Consider the following 16,266-nt stretch of genomic DNA (forward strand, 5'->3'; position numbering starts at 1 on the left):
TATTCTTATACTAAAGCTCTATTTATATTGATAACATAAACCATATGCTTAATCTAAGAGGACAGAATCACATACATACATATGAACGTGCCAGTTGACGGATCCGGAACTCTCCCACTTCTGCACACCTTCTTTATTGGCTGGGTTAAGACAGATTGCCAAATAGTTGAAGCAGATTCGACTCCATAAGCAAGACATAGCATCCACAAGTAAAAAATTCCTGTTCCTTTTTGATCACACCCCATATAACGGAAAAGTTTTATTTACGGTTTTCAAGACAGTTTTAATAGTCAGTTTAAAATTTGCAGTTTTCAAAAGAAAAGGAAAAAAAATGTTTAAAGTTTAATTTTTATTGATTTAATTTCACTTTTACTTGTCTTAAAGCTTTATTTTCTTATTTTTCGTTTTCTGCAGATCCTGCCAAAGTGACCTTTACACCAACTGTGCAGTATTTACCCTTCCGCTTGGCAGGCGTTGTGCAGTGTTATATCAAATCAAACCCGCAACTGCAATACGTAACTTGGACCAGAGACAACCGCCTACTGGAGCCGTACCAAATGAAAGACATCGTTGTCATGGCAAATGGTTCGCTTTTATTTACGCGTGTCAATGAAGATCATCAGGGTCGTTATACATGCACTCCATACAACGCGCAAGGCACGCAAGGTTCATCGGGTATGATGGAGGTACTTGTACGTAAACCCCCTACATTTACAATCGAACCCGAATCGTTGTATCAGCGTAAAGTGGGTGATAGTGTTGAAATGCATTGCGATGCTGTCGAAGCGGAAGGTACACAAAGACCTACAATCAAATGGCAACGACAAGATGGTGCACAGTTAGCCGATTCGCAACGCAATCGCGTCAAGGTATCCGGTGGTAATATAACTATAGAAAACTTGCGTCGTGAAGATTTTGGCTACTATCAGTGCGTTGTGTCAAATGAGGTAGCAACACTAATGTCAGCTACTCAACTTGTCATCGAAGGCACACAACCTCATGCGCCATACAATATAACGGGTAAAGCGACTGAGTCATCTATAACACTGCAATGGATGCCAGGCTATAGTGGAGGATCTGAATACAAGCAGGACTATACAATTTGGTACCGTGAGGCCGGCGTAAATGATTGGCAAACCATTTCTGTCACACCTTCCGGCAGCACACAAGTAACCATAAATGGCTTGGCTTCTGGTACCACTTACGAATTTCAGGTTGTAGGACGCAATGTGCTCGGCGATGGTATGATGAGCAAAATTATGACTGTGCGAACTTTGGGTAAGTTGTTGTTACTTTTCAAATTTATGCACTTTTGAAATAACCAAAATTATTTGTTAACACCCCGCCCCATTGACTAAATTCTCAAAGGCAAACAAAATTATTGGAGAAATTTAAAAACATCTTGATTGCAAAAAGTTAATAATATTTTATATAAAAATAAATAAATTATGGTCCAGTAATTGAATTCCAAATGCAAAAAAAGAAAAAAGTATTATAATATTATATATTTTTGGCTCTTAAAACAAAGACGGATTTAAATTGCAGTTTTTCACGTTGAAAAAATAAAAAAAAAAGTCATAAAGAAAAAGAAAGTCTTAAATTTCTCTTTTAATTTTTGTGCGCCATTTTGTTATTGGCTAATAACATTAACAAACAATATATTTCTTTCTTTTTCTTTCTTTTCTTTTCTCTTCTTTTTTTCGTCTCAACTTTCTAACTACTTCACATTAACATTTTGTGCTAAATTTCTCATCATAATTGTCATCACTGCGCAATGAAAAATACAAAAAAAAAATTACAAAAAAATATAAAAATAATTGAAAAAATTAAAAAAATTAAAAAAATTTTAAAAATTAAAAAAAAAATTGAAACTAAAAATCATTGAAATTTGAATTTTTTTCCTTGGGCAAACCAAAAATTCAAATTCAATAGAAGATGCTCCGGCAGCGCCACGTAATGTCAAGGCTGCAACACAACCTCCAGATCACGTCTTTCAACTAATGCCAGATGAAGCTGGTAAGGATTTTAGTAACGACTAGGATAAGAAATCGAAATTTTTTTTCAAAAAATGTATTTTGTCTTTTATTTTACAACTGGAAATTGGCATTTAGCATTAGTTTTCAGTTTCGGAATTTTGTTTTCTGTTTATGTTTGTACAAAATTAACTTTTAACACTGATATTGATACTAATACTGATACCGATGGTACTGAAACCGATACTGATACTGTTATGTATATAATGAAGAATTTAAAGCTCTTTTAAAAACGTAGCTCGAAAAAACGATAAACTAAACTAGAGAAGAAAATATTTACTACAGTAGCAAATTAGTATGGTGCGAAAATTTCAGAAAGTCTTGTTGTTAAGTTTTATCTGTGAAAGATATGAGTTACAGACAACATTGCACGTTGCTACTTCGGAATGAATTTCTAAATCAACTAATTAAAACCCTTCTCTTCCCCAAATTATTATTTTTTTCTTTTCTTCTTTAGTACCAATTATTTCAAATATTTTTTTTCACTTTGTTAAGATCTTATTTTATAATTTCTTTGACAGATACTATGAGTTTTTCTAACTGCACACCTTAAATGCAATTGTCCCATAATTCCTTTCTCTGAAAACCTATTTCCAAATCCTTTTATTCAAGTCTTAATACAAATATTTTGCATTAAAAGCTCTTAAAGTGCTGTTAAGGTGCTGTTAAGGTGCTGTTAACGTGCTGTTAAGGTGCTGTTAAGGTGCTGTTAAGGTGCTTTTAGTGCTGTTTTTGTGCTATGGAATGCATTACTCCTGAAAATTTAAAGTTGCAGTTTTCTGAAAAAAAAAAACTCAACCATTAAATTTAATACAAATACAAAGTTTAAACCTTAAATTCTGGTAGTAGTGAGAGCCTTAACATACAACTCAAAATTACACAAATTTATTGTAGTTATAAATCGACAAAAATATCTTTTGTTTATTGTGTAAATTCCACAATTTTCGTTAAATTGTCATTTAAAGCTGCGACTGCAGCACATTTTTACTTAACCACTTCCGCCAACAATTCGCTTTGTTACAATGAAAATAAATCTCTTTATCCTGTTTGTTTTAATTTAATCCTTTATTTTCTCATATGTTGTGTGATGCAACCCTGGATTTCGTGTTCCTCTGGCGCTTACGTTACAATAGCAAAACCTCAAAACAAAAACAACACATACCGAATGAAAATAATTTTAATGCCATTTATATATATTATAATTCCCATGTACTATAATTATTCATTTTTGCTCTTTATTTCTTTATTTCTTTATTTGTGTTTTTTTTTTTTGTGTGAGAATAATAATTTATATATTTAACCTTTATTTATATGCATACAGTTTTCTCTTTTCCGTTGTTTATTTTTTTTTAAGGTTTTTTTCGTATCCTTTTTTTTGCATTTTGTGTTAATATCCTTTTTTGTTTTTTTTTTGTGTGATTTTGTTGATTTTTTTAAGTGTTTAAATCGTGCATAAAACGAAAACGTAGCATTTGCATTCCTTTAATTGGCGAGTGCTGCATGTGTGTGCGTGTTTGTGCAATAGAGTGAATTTGCATACGTGCATTTGTGTTGGTGCTTATTATACCTTCGCGTGTATTGGCGTTCGTGTTATCCTTGTATGAGGACATTTAACAGTAAATATGCCCGTTGGTTGCAAATTTCCGTTTAATATGCACAGAAAAAAACTTTTAAAACACAAAAAAAAATTGCATCTGCTTTTTTCTTTTTTTTTTTAATATTAAAAAATAATAGAAAACATAAAAAACTATGTCAAGGCTGGCAATGCCTCATGTACAGTGTGTGTTCATGTGCTGTGCACCGAGGTGCGCTGGCTGCACTGTACAGTGGGCGAGATTGCATTTATAATTTAACGCGCACTTGCGGCAACCCCGAAACTCATTCATTAACACAAATAACACAAATAACACAAATAACACAAACAAGCAGGCAGCACACATTGATATTCACTCTTCATTTTGGCTCGCACACACATTTTTCCTTTTTAATTGCTTTTGCTCGCGTTTTCATTGCATATTTTTCATTATAGATTTTTCTAAAGAACAGTTAAAAGCAGTTCCAAAAATGGCTAGGGGGAGCGAGAGCTTGAAAGTGATCATTTGTGGAATCCGTCTTCATACGCTTTCAAAGTAAAGTTTTCTTTGTTGAGGTCCACAAACAGATTTTGCAGTTAATTGCCAAATTCCTGATATAAATATTCTTTGGTCGATTTTGTCTTTTTATATCAAAAAGTTCCTTTCTAAAGCTTCATTCAGAATCTTAAATTTCTGCTGTTCAAAGAAGATTGGAGAAGACTTCGAAAAAAAATTCATGAATTTATAAGAAAAATTCAAAAAGGTTCTAATTACTTCTGGATGAAATACTCTAAAGTATTCTTTTTTTTCCTCTTAAATTAAAATTCATCATATGAGTTCTTACTTAGTAAAACAGTCTTCTTATTCACACTTCTTAGTGTTTAGTTTAATAAAGTTTAGAAAATAGTGCTCCTCCTTCTTAGCTCCTTGCCGTTCAGATGGGAAGTTCACTTTATTGTTTGCTTAAAAAATAATATTGATATAAATTCTCCCACAGAAATTTTTTTTATTTGTTCACAAAAAAAAAGAATAAATAAATAGTAGTCATGCGAGCACGTATACTACTACGGCTAGGAAAAACTAGAATAAAATCAATAACACATAATATACATATATATGTTATTTATCATAGTTTAATGAATCACCTTTGTCAATGAAAAGTAATTTGAATTCACTTTAAGATAAACTATCTTAATGCCAATATTCATATGCTTATTTCATTTTATCTGTTGAGATAATAATCTAATATGCAATAATCTATAATCAAGTCATATAAACTTTATGATTACATGATGTTTCCTTGTTAAATTGCTAAAAAAACTAAAAGGTTAAGCTTCTATTGATCTAAAAACCAAAAGAATTCTTATAAAACAACAATATACCCACCATTAGTGCTAATAATAATGCTTGAAAACCTTCCATACTCATCTTAATAAATTAGATTTTTTAAGCAAATTATAGGAAACCAAAGTCGACTTCTTTTCTCAACAATTGTTAATCGTCCTATTAATATCTTGGGAGCATTTACTGCGAAAAAAGTTTGTACCTATCATGTACCGTATTATTATAATAGGCCTTTGTTCATTTTTCATGAACTACGTAAAATACACGCATCTGGCATTTCTTTAAATAAGAACTCCTGCCCTGGACTTATGTCAGGTGATTTTCATATCCTTTAGGAATCCGTTTTGTTGGAAATCTGGAAAGATTAAGAGCTTTGGCTTATAAGCTATTCAACTTTTACTAACAAAATATAAACAGATATAAAATATATTAAATAAATCATTTCAGGATTTCAATAATATTAACATTTTCTAATTAAAATTTAAACTGAAAAATCTTAAAATTTAAGTTAAATAGATTCTAGTTAAAATACTCTAAAAAATATTATTTTGTGTGCTAGGTATACTATTTTGTTTCGAAGTAACACCTTACAGTTCTATTGAATAGTGAGGCAACAGCTCTCGCAAAAGAGAGAACTCACTTAGGCTCTAGAATTGTGACTATTCATACGATAGTTTGAGGGATACTAACTGTTCTAAGGAACACAAGTAAAAAACCTTATTACGATCCAAGAAATTACTTTGTCATATTGGTAAAACAAACAATGTCTTTTATAACCACGCTGGTAATATCGGATGAAGATTGGAGTAAAAAACATCCTAGTTTGGGTCGTGTAATGGACAGTGACCGAGTAAATAAATGACATATTCCTCTGATCCACGGACATTACATTTGATATTGTTAAAAGCCCACCTTAAACTGACTTGTCATGCCTACAGAAAGGCAGTGAGGAGGCAAGCAGTACTTTTAAGTTGCTCTGTTCTTTTCTGGTTGTATTAAGTAGTTAGGGTTTGGGGATTAAATAGCACTAGGAGATTGCTTTTATTTTCTTAATATATAGATTAATCAGTTGCTTTCTTCTTTTCTGATTATAGGCAGGGCAATACATGGGAATTTAAATTAAAAAAATTTGATATAAAAATTATTTACTATAGATGATAAGTAATTTTATTTCCATCAATTGACAATCAATTATGACAAAATGAGTTAAAGATTATGCCTCAAAAAAGTAAATTGTATCCTCATTCCATAATCTATAATATTGATGTCCTGATCTGCAAGGTCCTGCAATATTAAAGTCGTAACTTAAATTGTTGCATTCTCGCGTTAATTAAATGCGATGCATTGGTTTACTAGGAACGTTTTGACCCACTTGTCAATGTCACTGGAACCGTTTAACCCCACTGCCGTGACGAGAACAAATGTCTCATGTGTTGTGTTTATTGCGACTAATTTGTAAACAAAAGGAGCCTTGTTTTTTCTTTAACAGCACTTTTTGTTTAAAAATATTATCAGTGTGCATTATATACAGTCTTATCAGAAAAAACAAAAGCTTTTTAGCAATTAAAACACCAAAACCTACTAAAGCATTTCTTCACAGATTCACACTCTTGTAGCTTTAAAAAACACGGATCACAAGGCATACGTTAAGTGCCACACAAAAAATGCAATGTGGTTGGAATGAAGGGTAAGACACAGAAATCCGAGATGTGTACTATGCAGCTTTGTTGAACCGGAGCAATTGAACACAGCAGGAATTAAGTTCAACTAAAACTTAAGTTCAACTAAGACTCCTGTGGTGTCCACTGAAGGAAGTTCATAGTTCAGAGCAAAAATCATATAATAACCACACTAAAGTTTCAACGGTTTTTGTATCCGTAATTGCAAGATAAACCTTAAAGCGAAACGTGATTTGTAATTTAAAGATGCAAACACATTTTGCCCTACAAAAACGTATTCAGGCCAAACATGCTAAATTGCCATGCCTCCAAATTGCCATGCCTGCCGCCTGCCGCCTGCCTATTATTGTATGCAGCCCTTAGCCTTGTCGGTTAAGTGTTGGCCCCGTTGCGTGGCCGATTGCCACTATGATTCCACCCACAGCTGGGTTACTGGAACATTTACATAATTCGCACTGCGCAACCCAACTGCGTATAAGTATTTACACAGTTATGAAGAGGTTTCCATATATAATTTTCACACATATGAGTATATCGTATATACATAGGAATATAACCACATGGTCAAATGCGAATATGTTCACCTATGCAAAGGCAGATCGTTTGCTCTACACATTATTCAAACACTTTATTTTATTTAATTCTTTTCAGCTATTTTGGTAATTAAAGACGACTATAACGTTTCCGGCGTAGGTGGGCTTAGGCCACAATCACTTTTCACTTACTTTTCACTTGATTTTTGCACTTATTTTTTCTTCCGTTTCAATGCACAATTTTCAAATTTTCTCTAAAGAATTCATTTCAAACATTTTTTATTAAAAATAAAAAAATAGAAAAACTTTTTTATTCTGATTTGTTTTTGTTATATTTTTGCCCTTTAAAATATTTGCTTTAATTTGTTTCGTTCATTTTATTTTTGTTTTGTTTATTGCTTCTTTTTATTTGCAGACCTTTTAGCATATTTTGACATTTATTTTCATACCGATTCGAATGGATCGATTGTATACTCACCGCCCAAATTAAAACTGAAAGGTACAATTTTTTCTTTTACTTTTACTTTTACTTTTTTTAAGATTTTTACAAAATTTTTTCAACAATTAAATAATTATTTATGTATTATAAACAATATTTAGTTTAATCATTTATTATCCATACCTTCTTAATCATAAACATATTATCAACATAACGTGCACTTGAATTCAAACGAGAGGTCGAAATATATCATAACTATATCATAAGAACTTTATAATCCTAATATAAACGAAAGTAACTGAGTCGGTTCAAAGTTCAAAAGTTGAACTAAATAGAAAGCAAATAATTGAGGATTAAATTTGAAACAGCTTTTGTTCAAATTTCTATTTAGTCATTTAACGTTATTGGATAACAGATTTACTTATATTCATACTTGCGCATAACCGCATACATGCAATGTTAAAAAATAAAAACAAATACTACAGTAAAAGCATCGGTAGAAGAGGAAAAATAAAGCCGAAGAAAAATAATATTATCTGCAGTCGTGAGTGAAATAATAAAATACGTTAGTAGATATCTCTTCATAAAACTTTTATGATAAATTATACTATACTATAATATTTTACTATATATAAAATAATAAATGCAAACAAAAATAAAATTAAGAATTTAGAATTTAGTAACTGACAAAAACAAATTAATGTCATATATAAAATAAAATAAATTAAAATAAATTCAGCAACACATAAAAATCAAAATAAAATTAAATAAAATATAAAACAAATTAAAATAAATGCAACAACGTTATCTAAAGTAAACAAATCATAACCCCTTCACTTCACTCACCACTACAATCAGTGCGTAATTAAGCTCATATATATTGTAAAATAAAATTAAAAAGTAAGCTTTACAAGACAACACTGTTTTTGTTGCTAATTTGCTATTTTGCTTTTTTCGAATCAATTGCTTTCAATATCACCGCAAGAAAATAAACTAAAAATAAAACCCATGAACTAATTAATGACGTATGTAAGCGTGGGCGAATTTAAATACAATATCTTATAATAAACATTTTTAATATTAAAATAAGGCAAACAAAAGTAAAAGAACAAAAACCAACTGCAATAATATAAATAAATATTTTTTATGTATCTGCATACAATACTTGAAAGCAATTCATTTAAAATGCACTCGGATAGATCTGAAACCACTTAACCAAATTTTTAATAAACCGGATATTATAGTTTCTGAAGAGATAAAAAATTTTTTATTTTTTTTATTAAAATGCCGCTCAGTCGATACATACACATCATATATTCCACAGAAGTTACCCGATACGGACTCAGAGTGCTTCAACACTCCACACAGTTACAACTACCAATTAACCAATATTGGTAACTAGATATAATGATATAATGAACCTGAACCTGGTCGAACATATAAGCAACTAAATGAATTTATATCACTATAACCTCACAAAACAAGGCTTGTTTTGCGCCATTGTGGCTCGTAGCGCCGTTCTGTTAAAACCACACGTCTTCCTTAATCATGTCTGCAATTTAATGTCAAACTTTAAACTTTTGTTGACTTGTGGAGTTAATATAAAATTAAAGTAACAAAATTTGGAAATATATAAGAACAAGCATAACATTATTGATTCATCCCCGAACAGAAAACTTGGTTAACAGAAAAGCGTAATAACAGAACCTCAAACAATTTCACTGTAATGTTATTAATGTTATTTACAGAGAGCGACTGCAGTCGGCCGAAGTTGTGCTGTTATTAACAGTGCAGATCATTTGCTATCACATTATCACTAATATAAATATAACTTGTGTGAAAATATTATGAACTCGGAATAAACATTTACAGTTCAATGCCTCAGTTCAATGTCACAAAGCACTAACAGCACCAGTAGAGCTAGATATCGCAAGTGTCAATCTGGAATTTATTGCAATTATAGATTTTCCATTAACAATCATGCTCATCACTATCAAGACGAATATTTTATTTAAAAATTTTGTGTCTTATGACGGAAAATCCATTTTCAATATAAAATAGTAAGGAAGTTCACATATTCATTTAGATATTTTTTAATTTTAATCAAGTGAACCCTTTGGCTAATCGTGTATCTGTTTCAATCGCAATCATCGCATATCCATCATAAGTGGTCTTTGGAAACTTTCCCTAAAATAAAAATTTGAAAAAAAAACTCAATCAACTAAAGACGATCTCATTCAATATATGTTTTTGTGAAGGTCTATTTTAGATATTACTTTAAAAGTAGCGCTTATATTACTGCATAATGTAAAATTTGACAATAAAATCCTATATAATATTTCTGACAAGTGCACCTTATCATGAAGGAAAAATTCAAAAGGATTAAACATAAAAGAAAGAAAACAAGTACAAGCGTAAATGTCAGAGGTACAAGCGTAAATTATGAAATTAAATCCTAAAAAGGAAAACCAAAAAATAAAAGAATCTTTATAGAAACTTAACAAAATTTCTCATAAATGGTAGCAGTCAGATAAAAAGCAAAATATTGGAGCAGAAAATGTTGAGTGCCAAGAGAAACACGTACAATCGAAAAGTAGCACATTAAAGACGCGTACGAAGAGACAGGACATTACTTAAACACTTTTCAGCAAACCAGCAAACCAAACAAGGAATCATGGCCAGCGAACAGGCAACGAACAGCCAACGTCCAAGCAGTTATGCCCAGAATAAAATGTCAGTGTTAACAATGAAAAGGATAATAAAAGCAGTCAGTATGGTGTCTACTTGCTACTTGTTTGTAGGACTCATTGTTAGTGCTCCGGCAAAGGGTGGTGTTAGAGCTCAACCTAAGCATACTGCCTTCACTTCTTACCACTGCTACTTTTATATGTATCTTGTAGATTGCTTACACAGTACTTCTAGGATTGTGAAAGTGTTAGGATACAAGATACATTTTGCTTGCAGGCCACAAGTGTACAGAAATGAAAAATGAAGCAGGTTTATTTAAATTCTATTTAAATTGCATGTTTTCGGTAGTTGTTGGCAGTAAGGTTACGTACCACTTTGGCATAGCTCCATCCAGTGCGACCTTTAAAATTTATGAATATCCTTTTACATTTTAGATACGTTTTTGCCTTTAGTTTGTAATTTCATTGTTTCTTTTTTTGTTTTTTTTTTTGTTTTGTTGTTGTACTATTTGTTGTGTTTTCATTTTCATTTTCATTTTCTTTTTCTGTTGTTTTATGTTTTTGCTTAAACTAAACTCACCAACCGCAAACCTCTCTAGTTGTTTAACCCATCCGCATGTTCTCTACTACCATCCTACCATCCTATTATGCAATTTTTCACATCCTTTCTGAGATACTTTAAGTGCGTAATTTTACTATTGCTGACAACATTCGAAATGTCGCAATATCGCATAATTAAAAAGGCTCTAATTTCCAGTATTATTACGTTTACTATTACTACTAATGCCGCCATAACATTGGGAATGAGTGGAAGGGAAGCAATTTCAATTAGAGTCCTGCTGTTTTGTGAGTCATGCTTTTTTCGCTCCTCAAATGCAGTTTTCACATTTCTTAATTATTATTAAAAACAATTTGAGAATACAAGCTTTATCCTTTATTTTAATTTTGTATCTTAGTCGCTCAATGAGCTTAGTGGCATTATTGGAAGAAGTAATTTATAATATAAATAATAAAATTATTTGAAAAAATACGAAAAATATATTTAAAAAATAATTAGGAATAAAGTCTAGAAATAATTCCTTTTTAGTTTTAAATATGTTTCATCACATCACATAAGAATGTATTCATAATTTATATTTAATTTAATCAGATACAAATATAAGAGAACATAGTACAGTAATCCGACAACAATATTATATGATTCCTAACCTATCCATTACTAGTTCGCCAGTCAACAACTTTTGTCCTTTAGTCTGAACGTTTAATCAAAGAAACTAGAATTCTTTACATCCGCATGGGAATATAGCACCGATGATGAGACACATAGATTATAGCTATGTGATACGAATTAAAGTGATGTCCAATTAAATTGCATCTTCTCAAGGAGCTGTATTTACTTTTTTAAATATGGCTTTTATTCTATAAATTAAATTAAAAATAAATAAAAGGATTATTAAATTGAGTTTCTTTGCTGATCATATAGCAGTTTCGCGTATTGTCAAATACTCATCATCAGTGGTCTTTGGAAATATTACTTGATTTTATAATTCCATATATAATTGTTGCATTACAAGTGCCTAGCTTAGACCTCTGAAGCTACCAAATTGGAAGCAATGAATTTTTCGTTCGTTTCGTTTCAAGCTCTTTTGACTCTCCATCACTTGTACACTGCACAAAAGAGAGCCTACAGGGTTCTTATTCTTTCACAAAAGACTTTCTTTACAGCTTTCGGTGAAATTAAAAATACGTTTTGAAACTTATAAGCTTCATTTCCAACTTATTTTTACTAAATAAAACAAAGATTTTGCGCTCAGTAATGCTCGTAATTTGCATGATGTTAGTGATATGCCCAGATTACTTAGGTGTTCCGAGTGAAGTCTTAAAGCACCCTCTCTGGCTAACTCGTCTGTTTTGAAGTTGCTAAAAGTATCTATATGACAGAGGGGGAAAGTATCATAGGTATATGTTATGTTAGAGGAAATTGTTACAATATAATACTGTTTTTTTTGTCACGGTATCTCTGGCTTTGAAATTGCATATGTCAAAATTAGCAATCAAATTTTTAACCAATCCGAAAACCTACTCACCAATTCAAAATTTATTTTTAGAATAAATTTCAATTTATTTCTAATTTCTAAAGTGTTTTTGTCTCTCTTTTTAGTTGTAATTTGAAGGCTTTTTTCTATATTTAATTACATGACAAGAACTCCGAAGCTATTTCGTATCAGTTGCTTATTTTAAATACATTTTATCGATTATTTTATGAATTGTTAACGTCAAATGTTTTTCCTTTGAATAAGATACAAATTCTTCTAACTCTTTAGAATATGCTTTAAATAAAGTAGTCAAAAAATATTTACATAAAAAGGATACGTTTAAAAGTATCCTTTTTTATCTTTTCCATCCCGTATGTACAACTTAAAATTTTATTATTCATGTTCAATTTGTTTGCTTCTGTACTAAATATTTTATTTGGAAATCTAATTTCAAACTGAGATTGTGAAAAATCTATGAAATGAAACGTCAGTTAGATGAACAGTCACTCAGATACACACTCACACTCACACTCGCACTCACACTCACAGACTTTCAACCACTCAAATGAAAAGTTTTGTTTAAAGGATTGTCATAAATTCTGATTTATGCTTTTAATTGAAAACACAAACTTTTCATTTCAATTTTTCATATGTTAATAAATAAAATGAAAATAGAATAAATCAAACCGAACCGAACCGAACCGAACCGAACCTAAGCACGAAACAAAAGCACCAAAAAGGATAAAGCAACAACATCAGCAAACACAACAAACACAACAAACACAACAAAAAGCAAGAACAAAAAAATGAATCTGAAAAGGATTAAAAAGAATTCATGAATTTCTAAACGTTTGCAATAAGGATTAAACGTACAAGTATTGGCGTATACGCAAATCCTTACACAACAAGGACATACACACATGCACACATACATGCATACACACATACAGGCGTACAGGCGTACAGACATACCTACAGACCTATGGGTGCACCCTAGCGAAGCGATATTAGCGCTTGTGTGATCATAGAGAAAATCAAAAAAAAAGGAGGGGTTGCAAGGATAATAAAGCGTGCAGGAAACAAGGCGTCATGCGTGAATGTTATAATTTACTATTTCAATTGCGAAACTGGATGGATGCATGCGAGCTCAACCCTAAACACACCACTTAAAATATGCCCTAACCATTCAAATATAACACCACTACGTCTACCCCAACCACTACCACTACCATTACCACTTGCACGCTCACACACATACACATATATTAAGCAACACACTTAAACCATAAATGTGAGCATAAATGCTTGGAGGGACCCTACCGAATAGCATAGCAAAGTTTTTATGTCCTTAAGTTATGAGTTTCCAATTAATTTGTACTTTGACTATAAAGCAAAGTATCTGCGATACGAGAAAAAAAATGAGAGAAAAGGAAAAGATTTCATACATTTTTCTCTCAGTGTATGCAGTCCATTGTGCGTTATGTATATTTTTAAGGGCAGGCATGCAAGACGACAAGCGAAGAGGCAACATTTTTAAGCAATAAAATTTTATGCAAATTAACATTAACGTGAAAAAGTGCTAAAATCTAAAGTACTCAGCCGAAGCGGATTATTTTACCCTTCAAGTTCGGAAAGCAGCTTTCAATTGAGAAGTTTTCTTTTTTGCTTTAATGGGAATACGGGCCGTAAAAAGTGAGTTAAGTGCGTTTCAAATCTGCAATTAAGTAGGATTCATTAGGAGGATTACTTCTTTTCTCGGAGGGACAGACAACAAGTTGCAGGACTTAAGTGCTCAACTCTTAATTCGATTAGGCTTTATCAGATCCACACAACATAACCACTGTAGTTCTTTATTTTCTCTCTTTAATCTTCTATACTTTCTAACCCTGTTTCTGTTTTGAAAAATTTGCTCAAATCGTTTAAAATGCAGAAATAAAATATCGCCAGGTTACTCTTCCCATTAGAGTGCAAAATCACATTCAAATATCAATTTTGTTTGAAAGTTCTTATTGCACTAGCGGCTCCGGTTCAACTTAATTGATGTTAAACGATTCCTGAAGGTATTTGTGATAATTTGCCTACACGTAACTTCCATTTAATTTTGTATCAAATAATGAAATATTTTTCAAATATTTATCAGCCGTGTTCAGCGTTAGCTGTATATCTCTGAACAATAATATAACATACATACCTTTTTCCTCAATTGTTGAAGATTTAATGAATGAAAGTAACATCTTACTATTTGTACTTTAGCCTACTTTGTCTAAACATAACCTCCCTCTATTTCCTCCTTTCATACAGAACAACTCATCGATGCTTTTACAATCAACCCCAAAACCCACTTTGCAATTATTACCGCACTCGTCGAAGCATTCAGTATTTCAATGTTAGAAGAATAATCCTTTGTTGCAATGCAAAATATACTCGTATATTAAAATTTATTAGCAAATAACCACATTCTATACAGGTCACTATAAACTAGGAAACCATGCTAGAAGAATAAATCTCCCTTTTAATCATCTACTAAGTTTTTGCCCAGCTCGTGACCGGCGCCGATTTAACACTTTAGGAGTCTTCTCTCTTCGAGATCTTGATTAATTACAAGACCTGACATTGAACAGCATTTTCGGCTTCGCCAAAGGTTTTAGATGGTTTTAAACTCTGAGCTATTCCTATGTATATGGCAACACTAATGGGCCAATAGGTCTAAGTGGATCCCCCAGGGATCGCCGATATAATCTAATCAGGAGTCCCCTGTCTTCGAAATCTTGATCAATTACAAGACCTGACATTGAGCAACATTTTACGCTTCGCCAAAGGTTCTAGATGGTTTTAAACTCTGAGCTGTTTCTATATATATGGTAATTCATGGTTTCATTTAATTTTGCTGCTACACAAAATTAAACCTTAAAAGAAGTACAAAAAAGTTTTAGGCAATTTGACAAATAGTACCATGCCTGAATAAAGTATAAAAAAATCTATAACTTACTAAGTATAAGGTTAAATTAGGCTTATAAGTTTATACTTAATAGCTCACCATTGTATTGGTGAAGACTTGAAAGCAAACCTCAAGATTAATTAGCTGCTTGCAATAACAAGAGATGTAGTTATGCGAACAGAAGCCACTCTAGGTTTAACTCAATAACGACATCTGAGAATCGAAAGACGAAAAAGGAACCAAGTCGTTTCGTGGTTTACTTCGACAAATCCTTCACTTCAATGATGCCACTTGTTGGATGGTGCGCTGTCCCAATGTCTCACAATATATATATAAACTCCGATTAAGGTTTTGATGTGCATTTTAATTCAGACTCAGGTTAGTAGTGATAAAACAAGCCACAACGATAATAAAGATCTCGTCAGAATAGTTTTTTCAGAAATTGAACTAAAGCATATCTTTTTGGATTAGACATGCTTAGGAATATTTTAGGCATAGACTAGTTAATCAGGGTTAACATTAAAAAACGCGTTTCAGTAGAACAAATTTTGCCGGTTCGACTTTAGATAGCTTCAACATGTAAATCTTTCACAAGGTTTGAAATCTCTCAAGTAAACTACTGCACCAATTTCAGTTAAAAAACATTATAAATTAATTATTTTACTTCCATTTCAATTTAAGATGTTATGAAATGGATTATCGGTTGAAACTGTTTGCTACGTTTCAGATACAAAACGTTATTTATAATACCTTTTGTAGATACTCGTATTTCAGCAACGTAAAAGAGCTATAAATATATAAGTCAAAACATTAATTACATACATATAAGTATATTTATATAATATATGTATATATATATATATATATTATATGTATATATATGTATATTATATATGGTAACCTATATATATACTTCACCAAATTTTTATTTAAGTTTTATTTACAAATGTATATTAATATATTAATATATATATGTTGATTATATATATGTATATGTATATAT

General features: G+C 31.4%; 1 protein-coding gene across 1 annotated transcript in view; it reads left to right on the plus strand.

Moving 5' to 3' along the window:
* LOC119688214 (protein turtle) overlaps positions 1 to 16,266 on the plus strand; it is a 122,418-nt gene that overhangs the window by 83,384 nt on the left and 22,768 nt on the right. The window contains exons 7-8 of the mRNA XM_038102897.1: positions 415 to 1,278; positions 1,933 to 2,016. Coding sequence (XP_037958825.1) covers positions 415 to 1,278; positions 1,933 to 2,016 — 948 coding nt within the window. The remainder of the gene's footprint in view (positions 1 to 414; positions 1,279 to 1,932; positions 2,017 to 16,266) is intronic.

This window comes from Teleopsis dalmanni, chromosome X, assembly GCF_002237135.1.
Source record: "Teleopsis dalmanni isolate 2A chromosome X, ASM223713v2, whole genome shotgun sequence".
Lineage (NCBI taxonomy): Eukaryota > Metazoa > Arthropoda > Insecta > Diptera > Diopsidae > Teleopsis > Teleopsis dalmanni.